General features: G+C 45.0%; 1 protein-coding gene across 1 annotated transcript in view; it reads left to right on the top strand.

Annotated features, from left to right (window-relative positions):
- The window catches only part of LOC140733780 (glutathione hydrolase 1 proenzyme-like), a 621,183-nt gene that overhangs the window by 330,723 nt on the left and 272,907 nt on the right, over positions 1 to 17,553 (top strand). Inside the window, exons 4-5 of the mRNA XM_073057536.1 lie at positions 10,959 to 11,051; positions 12,076 to 12,268. Of these exons, the coding sequence (XP_072913637.1) occupies positions 10,959 to 11,051; positions 12,076 to 12,268 (286 nt within the window). The remainder of the gene's footprint in view (positions 1 to 10,958; positions 11,052 to 12,075; positions 12,269 to 17,553) is intronic.

The following is a 17,553-nucleotide window of genomic DNA, read 5'->3' as shown; positions in this document are numbered from 1 at the left end:
TCTTCACCTCCAACTCCTTTAGCTGGAGCTCATGCTCCCTTTGTTTCTCAGCTCTGTCCTGCTCTCTCTTCACCTCCAACTCCTTTAGCTGGAGCGCATCCCCCCTTTGTTTCTCAGCTCTGTCCTGCTCTCTCTTCACCTCCAACTCCTTTAGCTGGAGCTCATGCTCCCTTTGTTTCTCAGCTCTGTCCTGCTCTCTCTTCACCTCCAACTCCATTAGCTGGAGCGCATGGTCCCTTTGTTTCTCAGCTCTGTCCTGCTCTCTCTTCACCTCCAACTCCTTTAGCTGGAGCTCATGCTCCCTTTGTTTCTCAGCTCTGTCCTGCTCTCTCTTCACCTCCAACTCCTTTAGCTGGAGCTCATGCTCCCTTTGCTTTTCGGCTCTTTCCTGCTCTTTATCCTTTTCGGCCCTGTCTTTTTCCTTCTTAGCTGCTTCCAGCTGCTTTAATTTAATTTCATGTTCCAACCTTAATTTCTCCAACTCTAACTGAGCCGTCCCACTAGCTGGTACCTTTTCAGGGATATTTTCCAATACCTCAGCTGCAAACACATTCTTCCCAATATAATACTGAGTTATTGCCCTTCGCACCTCCCGCTTTTTCATTGACAACCTCACCTCTGCGAGGATTAGTCCCTTCGCCATATTTATCAAGTCCGATTTGGTGGCCGCCTCTAGCGCCTCCAGAGTCGGGTTTCCTATAAATTCATCCACGTCCATCTTTGCTGGTTTCCCGTCTGGCTACCCGCGCAACCAGATCCAAGTTTGGACTTACAAGCCCGATTCACTGGCCTCCCAATTTGGTATCAAATCTCGAGACGAGGCCCCACGTTGTTATGAACCCCGTAACTGGGTCACTTACCAGCAAAGATAGAGAGGTCCGTTGAAGTCTGATGGTACTATTTTTAACAGCATTTAATGATAAAAATACACAAAAATAAAATCAATGCAAACATACAGATAATATACGTCGTCAATACTAAATCTAAAAGCGCGGGTATAATAATAATCAATAAGAAATAGCTCTATCGTTGTCTAGGGGATAATGTATTGTCCGATGGAAATATAAAAGTCACTTTAGTTCATTCAGGCTGCAGCCTTTGGTTGGAGTCAAGAGAGAGAGATTTTGGAACTTGCCAGATTTTCCTTTTTATGATGTCGATCCTTCGAAATGTCGTGGGTGTCCTTTTCCTTTTAGCTAAGCCGTCTTCCGTGGTCAGTCCCGCCAATCCCAGGCAACGGGAAAGGACGCACGCGGGCCCCACCGGCTGACGCTATTAAACGCTGTCACGGGATTTCTAGTGTTTCTCCTGGTGCGTCTAAAGGGGTTGTTCCCCCAGACCTTCTTTTATCCTTACTCACGGGGTCTCAGATGTCAATCAGGTTGGGATGAGGCCATCCCTCAACCAGCCCACTTTGCTCATTCCCTGAGGGCTTCAAATAGATAGCACAGTGATCAATACACAATTCCGTCTCCAAGAGACAATGGCCGTTTCCCGTGGCTTTGTATCGCTGAGGGGCCAGGACATTCCAAACCCCTTGTGGATTCTGCGTGTCTCTCTCTCATTTCCTGGGTCCCAGACCCGCATTAATAGCGATCTTGCGATTGTCAAAAAGGAGGGGGCTACTTTGTATCCTTCGGCCCCTCAGAGTTGGGGCACAGGCGTAACACAAGTTTCAACATATTAAGAAACTAAAAATCTTGTTCAATATTTTTGCTTTACAATATTGTTCAAATTGAAATCTGGAAGAATTCAATCCTTAAGACTTACTGTTCACTTTAGATGGATTTTAAATGGTGAGCAGTAGGCATTTGTATTTTATAAAGACAAAAAAGGAACCTGAAAAAGGAGCGTGATATTTTGGTGGGAATTGTGTAGTTCCTGTTGTGAATAAAATGTAATTATTGTGGAAAACACAGACTTCTGTCGTATCCAAATGAGAGGCTTTTGCTACGTTTCTGTCTCTCATCAGGCATGCTACTTACAGTGTTGTAATGGAGGAAACCGGATAATGGGCTTGATTTCTGTTGGCAGCAATTTGGGGTTTTGTTAACTTTTGGGTGAGTTTGTGTAGAAGCAGCACTAAGCAGAGACTGTCACAGATGCTTAGTGCTAATGAGAAGGTGTTTGAGAAGGGTGTTGGTGAACTGAAAGGCTCGAAGGCCGGAATTGAACTGAGTGAAGCAGCAACATCAAGATTCAATAAAATCTGTCCAGCGCCTTACGCACTACGTTCTGAAGTGGATGAAGATTCAATAAAATCTGTCCAGCGCCTTACGCACTACGTTCTGAAGTGGATGAAGATTCAATAAAATCTGTCCAGCGCCTTACGCACTACGTTCTGAAGTGGATGAAGATTCAATAAAATCTGTCCAGCGCCTTACGCACTACGTTCTGAAGTGGATGAAGATTCAATAAAATCTGTCCAGCGCCTTACGCACTACGTTCTGAAGTGGATGAAGATTCAATAAAATCTGTCCAGCGCCTTACGCACTACGTTCTGAAGTGGATGAAGATTCAATAAAATCTGTCCAGCGCCTTACGCACTACGTTCTGAAGTGGATGAAGATTCAATAAAATCTGTCCAGCGCCTTACGCACTACGTTCTGAAGTGGATGAAGATTCAATAAAATCTGTCCAGCGCCTTACGCACTACGTTCTGAAGTGGATGAAGATTCAATAAAATCTGTCCAGCGCCTTACGCACTACGTTCTGAAGTGGATGAAGATTCAATAAAATCTGTCCAGCGCCTTACGCACTACGTTCTGAAGTGGATGAAGATTCAATAAAATCTGTCCAGCGCCTTACGCACTACGTTCTGAAGTGGATGAAGATTCAATAAAATCTGTCCAGCGCCTTACGCACTACGTTCTGAAGTGGATGAAGATTCAATAAAATCTGTCCAGCGCCTTACGCACTACGTTCTGAAGTGGATGAAGATTCCATAAAATCTGTCCAGCGCCTTACGCACTACGTTCTGAAGTGGATGAAGATTCAATAAAATCTGTCCAGCGCCTTACGCACTACGTTCTGAAGTGGATGAAGATTCAATAAAATCTGTCCAGCGCCTTACGCACTACGTTCTGAAGTGGATGAAGATTCAATAAAATCTGTCCAGCGCCTTACGCACTACGTTCTGAAGTGGATGAAGATTCAATAAAATCTGTCCAGCGCCTTACGCACTACGTTCTGAAGTGGATGAAGATTCAATAAAATCTGTCCAGCGCCTTACGCACTACGTTCTGAAGTGGATGAAGATTCAATAAAATCTGTCCAGCGCCTTACGCACTACGTTCTGAAGTGGATGAAGATTCAATAAAATCTGTCCAGCGCCTTACGCACTACGTTCTGAAGTGGATGAAGATTCAATAAAATCTGTCCAGCGCCTTACGCACTACGTTCTGAAGTGGATGAAGATTCAATAAAATCTGTCCAGCGCCTTACGCACTACGTTCTGAAGTGGATGAAGATTCAATAAAATCTGTCCAGCGCCTTACGCACTACGTTCTGAAGTGGATGAAGATTCAATAAAATCTGTCCAGCGCCTTACGCACTACGTTCTGAAGTGGATGAAGATTCCATAAAATCTGTCCAGCGCCTTACGCACTACGTTCTGAAGTGGATGAAGATTCCATAAAATCTGTCCAGCGCCTTACGCACTACGTTCTGAAGTGGATGAAGATTCAATAAAATCTGTCCAGCGCCTTACGCACTACGTTCTGAAGTGGATGAAGATTCAATAAAATCTGTCCAGCGCCTTACGCACTACGTTCTGAAGTGGATGAAGATTCAATAAAATCTGTCCAGCGCCTTACGCACTACGTTCTGAAGTGGATGAAGATTCAATAAAATCTGTCCAGCGCCTTACGCACTACGTTCTGAAGTGGATGAAGATTCAATAAAATCTGTCCAGCGCCTTACGCACTACGTTCTGAAGTGGATGAAGATTCAATAAAATCTGTCCAGCGCCTTACGCACTACGTTCTGAAGTGGATGAAGATTCAATAAAATCTGTCCAGCGCCTTACGCACTACGTTCTGAAGTGGATGAAGATTCAATAAAATCTGTCCAGCGCCTTACGCACTACGTTCTGAAGTGGATGAAGATTCAATAAAATCTGTCCAGCGCCTTACGCACTACGTTCTGAAGTGGATGCCAAACTGAAGAGCTTGCAGGCATCTGAAATTCTCTCCAAGGCTGAGTGGAGTGGCTGAGCCACGGCCATTGTCCCGGTGATCAAGAAAGGGAAGGCTGGATCCGTTTGCATATGTGGGGATCTCAAGGTGAGCATCAACCCCGTGCTGTGAACTGTGCAGTGTCCCCTGCCGTGAACAGAAGACAGTTTGGCATCTTCGGCAGGCGGGGAGAAGTTTTCAAAGATTGATTTGTCACAAGCCTATCTGCAAATGCAGACTGAGTGGTCAAGCAGGAAATCCCTCATGATCCACACTCACAAGGGACTGTTCCAGTATAATCATCCGGTCTTTGGTGTCGTATCAGCTACAGCAATTTGCAAAGTGCTCCAAGATATCCCGGGAGTACAATGTTACCTTGATGACATCAGCGTGACTGGCAAGAATGATGAAGAGCACCTCCAGATCCTTGGTAAAATGCTTACCAGGCTGAGCGTGTATGGTCTGTGCACAGAGAGAGACAGATGTGAGTTTTCAAGAATTAAATCTGATATTGTGGACATGTCACTGACAAGCATGGTTGACATAAGACACAAGAGAAGATTGAAGCAGTGCCACAGGCAGCCAAACTGGAAAATGTATCAGGTCACACTTGGGCCTTGTAGTAATAACATCGGATGAACTGCTCACCCATTATGACCCATCACTGCCGTGCCATGCCTCCCCTTATGGCATTGGAGCTGTTTTGTCACAAATTATGAAAGATGGATCTGAATGCCGATTGTGTTTGCTTCAAGATCGCTGAATCAAGAGGCCCTTAGTCTAGTCTGGGGAATAAAGAAGTTCCATCTCTACTTCTACAGATAAAAGTTTACAGTAGTGACAGATCCCCAGCCCCTTGTGTCCATATTCAATCCCAGGAAGGAAATTCCAGAGATGTCTGCTACCCGGTTACAACGTTGGGCACTTTTCCGAGGAACCCACTCCTATCCCATGGTGTTCAAGGCTACCAAACAACGCAGCAATGCTGATGGCTTGTCGCCTCTTCCACTACTGGCAAGAGAAGAGAAGTCTTCATACTGTGTGTGACCCAGCAACAGTGTTCCCCACCGCACTGGTGGACCAGCTGCCGGTAACAAATTCTGAAATGCAAAGGGAAACAAGAATGACTCGACATTGTCAAAAGTCGATGAAATCGTCATGAAAGGGTGGCCAACTCATGGTTTCCAGAGTTCTCACTGAGACTGGACCAACTGTTGGTATGTCAAAGAAAGCTGACGTGTGGATCTCGTGTTGTGGTTCCCTCTAAACTGCACGCCAGGGTGACAGAAAATCTGCGTGAAGGACACCTGGGTACAGTCAAATGAAGAGTCTCGTCCGGAACTACGTGTGGTGGCTGGGAATAGATAAACATTGAAAACTTGGCCAAAAGCTATTTGGGATGCTAAAAAGATCAAAATGCACCCTCACCGGCACTGTTACACCCATGGGAGTGGCTGTCATCACCATGGCAAAAATTACATATTGACTTTGCTGGGCCATTCATGGACTCCATGTTCCTGATTACTGTGGATGTTCATTCGATGTGGCCAGAGGTTATACCAATGAAGTCAACCACCTCAGCAAAGACTGTCTCCATTCTGGGGACTTCCTTCACTTGAAATGGCTTATCAGAACAAATAGTGATAGCAGAGCACAATACACATCAGACAAATTCTGACTGCTCATGAAAAAAAATGGCATCAGACATTTCAAGTCAGCTCAATGCTCTTCATGAGCAGGAATCTGGGATGTCGTGTAGACCTCCTGAAACCAGATCTACAGAGGGAAGTGCAGAATGAACGGTTCAGCCAGTCGCTAAATGATGTAGCAAGGAGAATTGAGGTTGGACAGGAAGTCCTTGTGCCTGATTACCGAGAAGACAGGTGGACATCTGGTAGGATAGCGACAAGAAGTGGACCACTGATGTACTCAGTGGATGTTCTAGATCAGACATGGAGATGTCATGTGGACCAGATACTGGATACTCAACCACAGATTGTATCCAACAAACCAGACACATTACAGACACCGGACTTGCCTCTCAGTGATGATCATGTCACTAACAGATGTGATACAGGCAACTGAGAACGCTGTCTTAGGACGAGACACCTACCAAACGTGATGCCACTCCACAGGCCAGGGGTGCTATGAGGATGATAACGTTATCGCTGACGAGACACTTGCCAAACGTGATGCCACTCCACAGGCCAGGGGTGCTATGAGGATGAGAACGTTATCGCTGATGAAACACTTGCCAAAGGTGATGCCACTCCACAGGCCAGGGGTGCTATGAGGATGAGAACGTTATCGCTGACGAGACACTTGCCAAACGTGATGCCACTCCACAGGCCAGGGGTGCTATGAGGATGATAACGTTATCGCTGACGAGACACCGACCAAACGTGATGCCACTCCACAGGCCAGGGGTGCTATGAGGATGAGAACGTTATCGCTGACAAGACACTTGCCAAACGTGATGCCACTCCACAGGGCAGAGACACTATCCTGAAAGAAACAGAGCACCACCCAAAAGAATGAACCTTTAGAACTGTGAAGTTAGTTATGGACCGTTATTGTGAAAGCACGTTTGTTTGGAATGTGGGTGTATGAAAGGGAAATTGAATATTTTGTACATATGCAGTTTTATGTTGCATTAATCTAAAGGAGGAAGTGTAATGTATGGATTATTTCTCTTAAAGAAATGCCTTTCCTTAGCACTACTTGTGGATTGTTATCTGTGCCTGTGTATTGACCTGTCTCTCCCTTTCACTGTGATGTGAATATACCAATTAACGCCACTTCCCGCATGTGTGTTTTTATTTAAATGATATGTAGTTGCAGAAAGACTAAGCTCATCTCCCTGACCCGTAATATTCCTAGCATTAAAATAAACACATTGAACCTGTCTGTCTTGTCTTGTCTATTTTGCACACACCCGGTTTACTGGTCATGATATTTACCTTTCTGTCAATGTCTCAGTCCAATTGTTGGGCGAAGGTGATGTTGCAATGTCCCTGGGATGAGTGCTTGGGCTCCAGCTGATCACAGTCCCTCCCAATGAGGGAGTCGGTACAATAATGATAATTGAGAACTGAATTGACAAATTTTAGAAAACACAATGTACACTCAAGCACACTTCAATTGGCACTACCTAGAACAACTTCTCAGGATTTATTTCCATTAATGAAAGCAGGATTCGACACGCTGCATGAGCATAAGTGGTCCTGATAAGTACGCACCACTAAACTTAAATGAAAGCACAACCTAGAAAAATGAAGAAATTATCACTATGGACAAAAAAGTTAACCAATGGAAGAGCGGGACTCCATGGAAGACATCCCCATGATCTGAACAGGCGAGATGTCAACAAGGAATACTTAATTAAATACCATCAAGACAGTAAGTGCAGAAAATGCCGAGAGAAACCAGAAACAATCTGACACGTTACAGGATCCTGTATATGTTTAACTCAATCTGATTACTTACGCGGCCACAATCAAATGCCAAACATCATTCACCAAAATCTTGCTTTACAAGCTCGTACAACTCATATTGATACAAGATAATTCCAGTTTTAGAGTCAGAGCCTACAGATATATTATTACAGATAGGACAATCCATTATAACAGTCTGAATATACAATACAAGGTAAACAAGCATGAATAACTTGCTTATAGACAGAGGCATTCCAAGCATCATAACACAGAAATCAATAAATGAAAAAACATCAGAAATATGCTGAATTGTAAGAGGAAATTGGAAGGCTATGGAACATGAACAGAGTATACATTGTCCCGATAATGATATCTGGTGTCATCCCAAAGTCATGACCCAAGAGCATTAAATTAGGGATACATACCAATATTTATGTAAATCTCTAGAAAGCCACAATATTAAATGCCACTAGAATAGTCTGAAAGTTCCTAGCGATTGAGCGTGCTTGGCTATGCCTGTACCTCAGGTTTTACCAGTCTGAGCAGAGAAAATACAAAAAATGCAAGCATGAAAATAATATTACAAAGTTGGATGCAGGGTGGGCTGGGAGGAGGGTACAGAGGGACTTCAGAATCGGAATCAAGTTTATTATCACTGGCATGTGACGTGAAATTTGTTAACTTAGGGTTAGGATTCTGCAGTAGTTCAATGCAATATATAATCTAGCAAAGAAAAAATAATAAATAACATAAAAATAATGATAACAAACAACTAACTCAATTATATACATTGAATATATTTTTTAAAAACATGCAAAAACAAAAATACTGTATATTAAAATAAGTGAGGTAGTGTCCAAAGATTCAAAGTCTATTTAGGAATCAGATGGCAGAGGGGAAGAAGTTGTTCCTAAATCACTGACTGTGTGCCTTCAGGCTTCTGTATCTCCTACCTGACGGTAACAGTGAGAAAAGGGCATGCCCTGGGTGCTGGAGGTCCTTAATAATGGACGCTGCCTTTCTGAGACACTGCTCCCTAAAGATGAGCTGGGTACTTTGTAGGCTAGTGCCCAAGATGGAGCTGACTAGATTTACAACCTTCTGCAGCTTCTTTCGGTCCTGTGCAGTAGCCCCTCCATACCAGACAGTGATGCAGCCTCTCAGAATACTCTCCACAGTACAACTATACAAGTGTTTTGAGTGTATTTGTTGACATGCCAAGTCTCTTCAAACTCCTGATAAAGTATAGCTGCTGTCTTGCTTTCTTTATAACTACATCGATATGTTGGGACTAGGTTAGATCCTCAGAGATCTTGACACCCAAGAAATTGAAGCTGCTCACTCTCTCCACTTCTGATCCCTCTATGAGGATCGGTATGTGTTCCTTCATCTTACCCTTCCTGAAATCCACAAGCAGCTCTTTCATCTTACTGACGTTGAGTGCCAGGTTGTTGCTGTGACACCACTCCACCAGTTGGCATATCTCACTCCTGTACGCCCTCTCGTCACCACCTGAGATTCTATCAACAATGGTTGTATCATCAGCAAATTTCAGTCACGTGTATACAGAAAGTAGAGCAGTGGGCTAAGCACACACCCCGGAGGTGCGCCCATGTTGATCGTCAGCGAGGAGGAGATGTTATCACCAATCCGCACAGACTGTGGTCTTCCAGTTAGGAAGTTGAGGATCCAATTGCAGAGGGAGGTACAGAGGCCCAGGTTCTGTAACTTCTCAATCAGGATTGTGGGAATGATGGTATTAAATGCTGAGCTATAGTCGATGAACAGCATCCTGATGTAGGTGTTTGTGTTGTCCAGGTGGTCTAAAGCCGTGTGGAGAGCCATTGAGATTGCATCTGCCTTTGACCTATTGTGGTGATAGGAAAATAGCAATGGATCCAGGTCCTTGCTGAGGCAGGAGTTCAGTCTCGTCGTGACCAACCTCTCAAAGCATTTCATCACTGCTGATGTGAATGCTACTGGGCGATAGTCATTAAGGCAGCTCACATTATTCTTCTTAGGCACTGGTATAACTGTGGCCTTTTTGAAACAAGTGGGAACTTCTGCCCGTAGCAGTGAGAGGTTGAAAATGTCCTTGAATACTCCCACTAGTTGGTCAGCACAGATTTTCTGAGCCTTACCAGGTACTCCATCAGGACCTTCCACCTTGCGAGGGTTCACTCTCTTTAAAGCCAGTCCAACATCGGCCTCTGAGGCGGAGATCACAGCGTCATCAGGTGCAGCAGGGATCTTCACAGCTGTAGTTGTGTTCTCCCTTTCAAAGTGGGCATAGAAGGCATTGAGTTCATCTGGTAGTGAAGCATCACAGCCATTCATGTTATTGGGATTCACTTTGTAGGAAGTAATGTCTTGCAGACCCTGCCAGAGTTGCCGTGCGTTAGGGTTAGGGTCAGGGTAAATGCATGGGGGATATGGACAGGCTGAGTGATCGGGCATGGCTTATAGAAAATAACCCAGTCATCTACCACTGACTTAGTTGACGTGATACCTGTTAACTGGCAGCAGTACAGTGAAATTACTTTACATGACAAAATAAATAAATAGTGTAAAAGAAGGAATAATGAGATGCTGTTCATGGACCATTGGGGAATCTAACAGCAGAGGGGAAGAAGCTGTTCTCAAAGCACTGGGTGAGGGTCTTCAGACTCCGATAGCTCCTCCCTCACGGTAGTAAACTGAAAGAGTGTATGTCGGGATGGTGAGGGCCCTTAGTGATGGATGCCGCACTTTTGAGGCACCACCTCCTACATGACGAGGGCAGCTGTGTCCTATGATAGAGCTGCCTAAATTTCCTACCCTCCGCAGCCTCAGTAGTTTTTAAATAGTGAGAGCTTGAGAGGTGTTAGTGATTGGTGACCTGGTTATCACACGGTTCAGTAGATGATTGGGAGCTTGGACAAGAAAATGCTGAGGTGAAGGATCTTTCTGAGTGGGGAATAGGTGTGTAGGAATGAACGTCGTTATGTGTGAAACACCACGATCACGTAGCACTTGGTGAGGTTCCACAGAGACCAGCATGACTGTGCTCCGGTACCACTGGAGTTGGCCGAAGGGAGATTGGTAGCGAGGCTGCCCCCAGGCCCATATCCCCTGATTCCTGTTTTGTCTCTGATGCTGCAGGGGGAGTGGACAAACTGCACACTGGAATGAGTGGAGGAGGATGTCACTTGGCGAGAACCACAGGTCCGTGTCTGTGGTCAGCTTGGGGGTAACCCACCTCCTGTGTTCCCGAAAGGTCAGGTTCTATCTCACCCCAGGTTCCAGCTCCTGCTGGGTGTGGTTACATGACCCATGCTGCTTCAAACATTATTTAATTCTTCTTTGACAGGAGCAGTCGATGTAATTGATTCTAGAGAAGTGGCTCCAGGAAGTGCATCACAAGATTTGTTTGTCAATGACACAGATGGCCTGTCTGAAGAAGGTAAGGACAGAGACATCGATTCCAGTGTTCTTTGGCACCAGGGTCTGAATGAATTCCAAAGTTTGCACCGAGCCCAGTTACCCCACAATTGCTTCCAATTGCTTCTTCTTCCCGTTGTTTGTAAGCCCTGATTCCAAGGGTTAAGTTCAGCAGGAGGTTTCTGCCAGTGTGTCGAAGAGTGTGGTTGTGTTTAGGAGTCAGTACGTATCGTTTATGTATTCACTTCAAATATATGTCACATATACAGTAAATTACCATTTCAATCACATTAAATTGTCTGTGGTCATCCATCTAATGTGGCATCTAGTTTAGCAATTCGTTTACACCCAAAGCAGCCTTCCCAGGAATAAATCAATAAAGTTGTGCAAATGCGTCTAAGGCCATCGGATTGATACTAGGAATGCAATCAGATGCAGTGATCAGGCATTTCAGTATAAACAGCACACCTCTCCATTTACACAAAGCCTCTAGTTATGTCAGTCCTCTTGGTATATATATCGTGCTTGATTTACACGTCTCCCTCCCCATCGATACACTGTTGGCCGTCCTTTTAAACATCTCCTTCCATTTATTCCCAGCAGAAAAAGAATTAGGGAATGGTCAGAGGGAGGCCCCACCAAACTGGGAATTAGTAAACGGCACATACAGGCATTTGTGGGGCAAATGGGGGGTTTCCAGGAATGGTGGAATCATTAGGAGCTCAAGTGTGTTGTAGGTATTGATAATCACATTTTAATTTGAAACTGTAAACGGTTTATGAATGCCGGAGCATTGTAGTGTTGTTATAGTCACTGAATAAAAAGAGGGTCTGCTGGAAGGAAGGCCATGTTGATTCACCTAGTTTGTCTGAAGCACAACGGATGATTCAAAACTGGCAGGATCCCTAATCCATCTAAGCACTGGAGGTGTCTCACCTGTAACTGTTGCACCCTTACCAAGAGGCAAGCTACATCTGCAATTGTGTCCACTCAAATGGTTTTCGTTTTAGAAGCTTCTGATTGGTTATTTCTGTTCCTGCCTACAGGAGGATTGGCCATAGCCATCCCTGGTGAAATCAGAGGATACCAACTCGCTCACCAACGGCATGGAAAGTTAAAATGGAAAGAGTTATTTGAGCCAAGTATCAAACTTGCCCAAGATGGATTTCCCATTGGCCAAGCTCTTGCAGCAGCTCTAGAGGAATATAACAAGACGATTGAGAAAAACGCGTCCTTATGGTGAGTCCATCACCACACTGACAGAGCTGGGAATTAGACACTGGGCTCTCAGTGACAACAATTCAAGTCAGCAGCTCTCACCCCTCAGAGACCGTAAGGCATTCTATATCTGTAGGTAGATGACATTCCAAATCTTTCAGCAGAGATTGACCAACAAAAAGATCAGCCCCTTCAGCTGGCAGTATATACAATTTACATTTGTATATGTTAGTTTTTGCATTACAGAGGGATTTCATTCGCAGAAACCAGTGACTGTAGGGAAATGTGAAAGGGGCTTCACAGGTAGTGATTCCTGCATTACTTCCAGTGCCACGTGCTAAGAGGGAAAACACAGAAAGAGATCAGATGAACGTGTGATTGAGAAACGGACGCAGGGGGCAGGGTTTCGGATTCTTGAATCATTGGGTCCTCTTCTGTGGTGGTGCGACCTGTACAAAAGGGACGGTTTCAAGATTCAGGATAGGTTAGTGTCATTTCCAGTACAAAAGTGAGAACAGAATAATTGTTACTCCACATCCGATGCAGCACAAAGAAAACCGTAATAAGATAAAGAGCGCAGGGAAGGCTTTGGAGTAAGTGCGGAAGAGGTTTACTGGGATGCTCCCTGGATTAGAGGGTGTGTTGTAGCGTATTCAATATTTGAGTAATGTTGTAAAGATAATGTTTGATTAAACATTCTTTGTGAATTATACGCAAGAAGTACGTGAATGCATACCTCATTACACCACCGTGTCACATGCGAGCATAAGTGTACACGAGTTTTCCCAGCTCCTGTGGTTTTCGTTTAATTAGTTTCTGCAGCTGCAATACAGAACAGTGGTGATGAGGAAGGTTTAACAAGAACCCACGACGTCTACCTACCTGTTGAAGTGCAGCATGTTTATAATTTGGAAGGGAAGAGAGACTTCCGAGGTAAAAAAAAAGCACAGCACGATTTTTCTTCAGAAAGGGAGAGAGATGATGGAGTTATTTTTTTTAAAAAGGCAGAAAATAGATGAAATTTACAAGCAGCAAGTATGGCCACAGGTTCTATAACAATGAGTACCATGTGATAATAAACAGAATTTTTTTTGAAAGGCAGAAATGGCTGGCTATATTTGAAAGATAGATGTGTTCGATTTACACAACAGGCAAAATCATATGATGTATACTGAACAAATTGAACAGTATTTTGCAGCAAATTAAGTAGCCAATGGAAAGCCAGTTCCAGGGTTACTGGAAGCAACAGGTGGCAAAGCAGGCAGTTTGCTAAGTAGAAGTTTAACTGCTCCAACCAAACCAGCTGAAATGAGCTTTACTGATATCGTGAATGTAATGCAAGAACATTTAGAACCAAAACCATTGTTATTGCTGAATGCTTTAGTTTTCATAAGTGGAATCAAAAGGAAGGGGAGTCCTTTCCAACATATGTTACTGAATGGAAGAAATTATCTGAGCATCGTCAGTTCAACAATGGGCTAAATGATGCACTGAGAGATCATTTAGTTTGTGGAATCTTACAAGAAATCATTGCAAAATGGATCCTAACTGAAGTGTAACTCACTTTTAAAAGAACAGTTGAAATCACAGACAAAACTGAGTTGCAGTCAGGAATGAAAGTGAGTGTGAACAAAATTGCAATGTCTAAACAGAAACCTGCCTGGATGAAATAAATTGCGTTACCGTTGTGGCAGGGGCTCACACACCTGACCAATACAGGTTTAAAGGTGAAACTTGCAGAAAATGCAACAAAATAGGAAACATAAAATAACATGTCGAACAGACAAAAATAAATGGACTGGGCAGGGGAGAGAAAAAGTCAAGTTGCAGTTTCAAATTGAGAACTAATCTGCATGTTTTGATGAAAATTCTGATAATGATGAGAGTTACACAGGACAGCGTAGTCTTGAGATTTACAATGTGAAAACTAACAGGAGACAAGCAATATGGTTTACACCAGAAGTGAACGGCAAATTAATTAATAAGGAATTGGACACTGGCTCGGCTGCTTCAGCCATTCCACAAAATAAGTTTGAATGGAAATTCAAAGATACGGAACTGAAGCCTGCTAAGAACTAAGAATGTTCTCTTGGTAGTGTGGAGGATCAGAAGGATCTTGGGGTCCTAGTCTATAGGATGCTCAAAGCATAAAGAGTAGGTTGACTCTGTGGTTAAGAAGGTGTACGGTGTATTGACCTTCACCAATTGTGGAATCGAATTTAGGAGCCGATAGGTAATGTTGCAGCTATATAGGACCCTGGTCAGACCCCACTTGGAGTACTGTGCTCAGTTCTGGTCGCCTCACTACAGGAAGGATGTGGAAGCCATAGAAAGGGTGCAGAGGAGATTTACAAGGATGTTGCCTGGATTGGGGAGCATGCTTATGAAGACAGGTTGAGTGAACTCGGCCTTTTCCCCTTGGAGCGACGGAGGATAAGAGGTGACCGGTTAGAGGTGTAAAAGATGATGAAAAGCATTGATCATGTGGATAGTCAGAGGCTTTTTCCCAGGGCTGAAGTGGTTGCCACAAGAGGGCACAGGTTTAAGGTGCTGTGGGGGGGAGGGGGAGGTACAGAGGAGATGTCAGGGGTAAGTTTTTTACTCAGAGAGAGGTATGTGCGTGGAATGGGCTGCGGGCAATGGTGGTGGAGACAGAAAAGATAGGGTCTTTTAAGAGACATTTAGATAGGTACATGGAGCTTAGAAAAATAGAGGGCTATACGTAAGCCTAGTAATTTCTAAGGTAGGGACATGTTCAGCACAACTTTGTGGGCCAAAGGTCCTGTATTGTGCTGTAGGGTTTCTATGTTTATAACTATAACTCCTGTGGAGATGACATTTGTCACAGTGAAATGCAAAAACCAACAAGCCACATTGGGCTTGTATGCATTTGAAACAGGAGGGACAGCATTGTGGGGAGTGATTGCCTGAGACAACTACTATTTGATTGGAGATCCATCCACCATTTGCATGCCACATCCCCCGCAATAGAGTCAACTGAAAGTGAATTAAGAAAGGTACTGGATGACACCACGGCCGTGGTCAAGGATGGCGTGGAAATCCCAAATATGTCAAGAGGAAAAGCTGTTAAATGAAAAAGCCACACAGTACTCCAAGTGCAGTCAGAACTGCACACAGTTCTACAAGCACAGTCTGACAGTATGCATAGTATTCTGAGTACAGTCTGACTGAACTGCACACAGTGCTCCAAGTGCAGTCTGACTGAACTGCACACAGTGCTCCAAGTACAGTCTGACTGAACTGCACACACTGCTCCAAGTGCAGTCTGACTGAACTGTACACAGTGCTCCAAGTGCAGTCTGAATGAACTGCACACAGTGCTCCAAGTGCAGTCTGACTGAACTGCACACACAGCTCCAAGTGCAGTCTGACTGAACTGCACACAGTGCTCCAAGGGCAGTCTGACTGAACTGCACACAGTGCTCCAAGTACAGTCTGACTGAACTGCACACACTGCTCCAAGTGCAGTCTGGCTGAACTGCACACAGTATTCCAAGTACAGACTGACTGAACTGCACACAGTGCTCCAAGTGCAGTCTGACTGAACTGCACACAGTATTCCAAGTACAGACTGACTGAACTGCACACAGTGCTTCAAGTGCAGTCTGACTGAACAGCACACAGTTCTCCAAGTGCAGTCTGACAACAGTGCACACAGTGCTCCAAGTGCAGACTGACTGAACTGCACACTGTGCTCCAAGTGCAGTCTGACTGAACTGCACACAGTGCTCCAAGTGCAGTCTGACAACAGTGCACACAGTGCTCCAAGTGCAGTCTGACTGAACTGCACACAGTGCTCCAAGTGCAGTCTGACTGAACTGAACACAGAGCTCCAAGTGCAGTCTGACTGAACTACACACAGTGCTCCAAGTGCAGTCTGACTGAACTGCACACAGTGCTCCAAGTGCAGTCTGACTGAACTGCACACAATGCTCCAAGTGCAGTCTGACTGAACAGCACACAGTTCTCCAAGTACAGTCTGACAACAGTGCACACAGTGCTCCAAGTGCAGACTGACTGAACTGCACACTGTGCTCCAAGTGCAGTCTGACTGAACTGCACACAGTGCTCCAAGTGCAGTCTGACAACAGTGCACACAGTGCTCCAAGTGCAGTCTGACTGAACTGAACACAGAGCTCCAAGTGCAGTCTGACTGAACTACACACAGTGCTCCAAGTGCAGTCTGACTGAACTGCACACAGTGCTCCAAGTGCAGTCTGACAGAACTACACACAGTGCTCCAAGTGCAGTCTGACTGAACTGCACACAGTGCTCCAAGTACAGTCTGACTGAACTGCACACACTGCTCCAAGTGCAGTCTGACTGAACTGTACACAGAGCTCCAAGTGCAGTCTGAATGAACTGCACACAGTGCTCCAAGTGCAGTCTGACTGAACTGCACACACTGCTCCAAGTGCAGTCTGACTGAACTGCACACAGTGCTCCAAGTACAGTCTGACTGAACTGCACACACTGCTCCAAGTGCAGTCTGGCTGAACTGCACACAGTATTCCAAGTACAGTCTGACTGAACTGCACACAGTGCTCCAAGTGCTGTCTGACTGAACTGCACACAGTGCTCCAAGTGCTGTCTGACTGAACTGCACACAGTGCTCCAAGTACAGTTTGACTGAACTGCACACACTGCTCAAAGTGCAGTCTGACTGAACTGCACACAGTGCTCCAAGTGCATTCTGAATGAACTGCACACACTGCTCCAAGTGCAGTCTGAATGAACTACACACACTGCTCCAAGTGCAGTCTGACTGAACTACACACAGTGCTCCAAGTGCCATCTGACTGAACTGCACACAATGCTCCAAGTGCAGTCTGACTGAACTACACACAGTGCTCCAAGTGCCATCTGACTGAACTGCACACACTGCTCCAAGTGCAGTCTGACTGAACTGCACACAGTGCTCCAAGTACAGTCTGACTGAACTGCACACAGTGCTCCAAGTGCCATCTGACTGAACTGCACACACTGCTCCAAGTGCAGTCTGACTGAACTACACACAGTGCTCCAAGTGCCGTCCGACTGAACTGCACACAGTGCACCAAGTACAGTCTGACTGAACTGCACACACTGCTCCAAGTGCAGTCTGACTGAACTGCACACACTGCTCCGTGCAGTCTGACTGAACTGCACACAGTGCTCCAAGTGCAGTCTGACTGAACTGCACACAGTGCTCCAAGTGCAGTCTGAATGAACTGCACACAGTGCTCCAAGTGCAGTCTGACTGAACTGCACACACTGCTCCGTGCAGTCTGACTGAACTGCACACA

The sequence above is a fragment of the Hemitrygon akajei genome, chromosome 9 (genome assembly GCF_048418815.1).
Source record: "Hemitrygon akajei chromosome 9, sHemAka1.3, whole genome shotgun sequence".
Classification (NCBI taxonomy): Eukaryota; Metazoa; Chordata; class Chondrichthyes; order Myliobatiformes; family Dasyatidae; genus Hemitrygon; species Hemitrygon akajei.
This window is presented reverse-complemented; position numbering and strand designations above follow the sequence as displayed.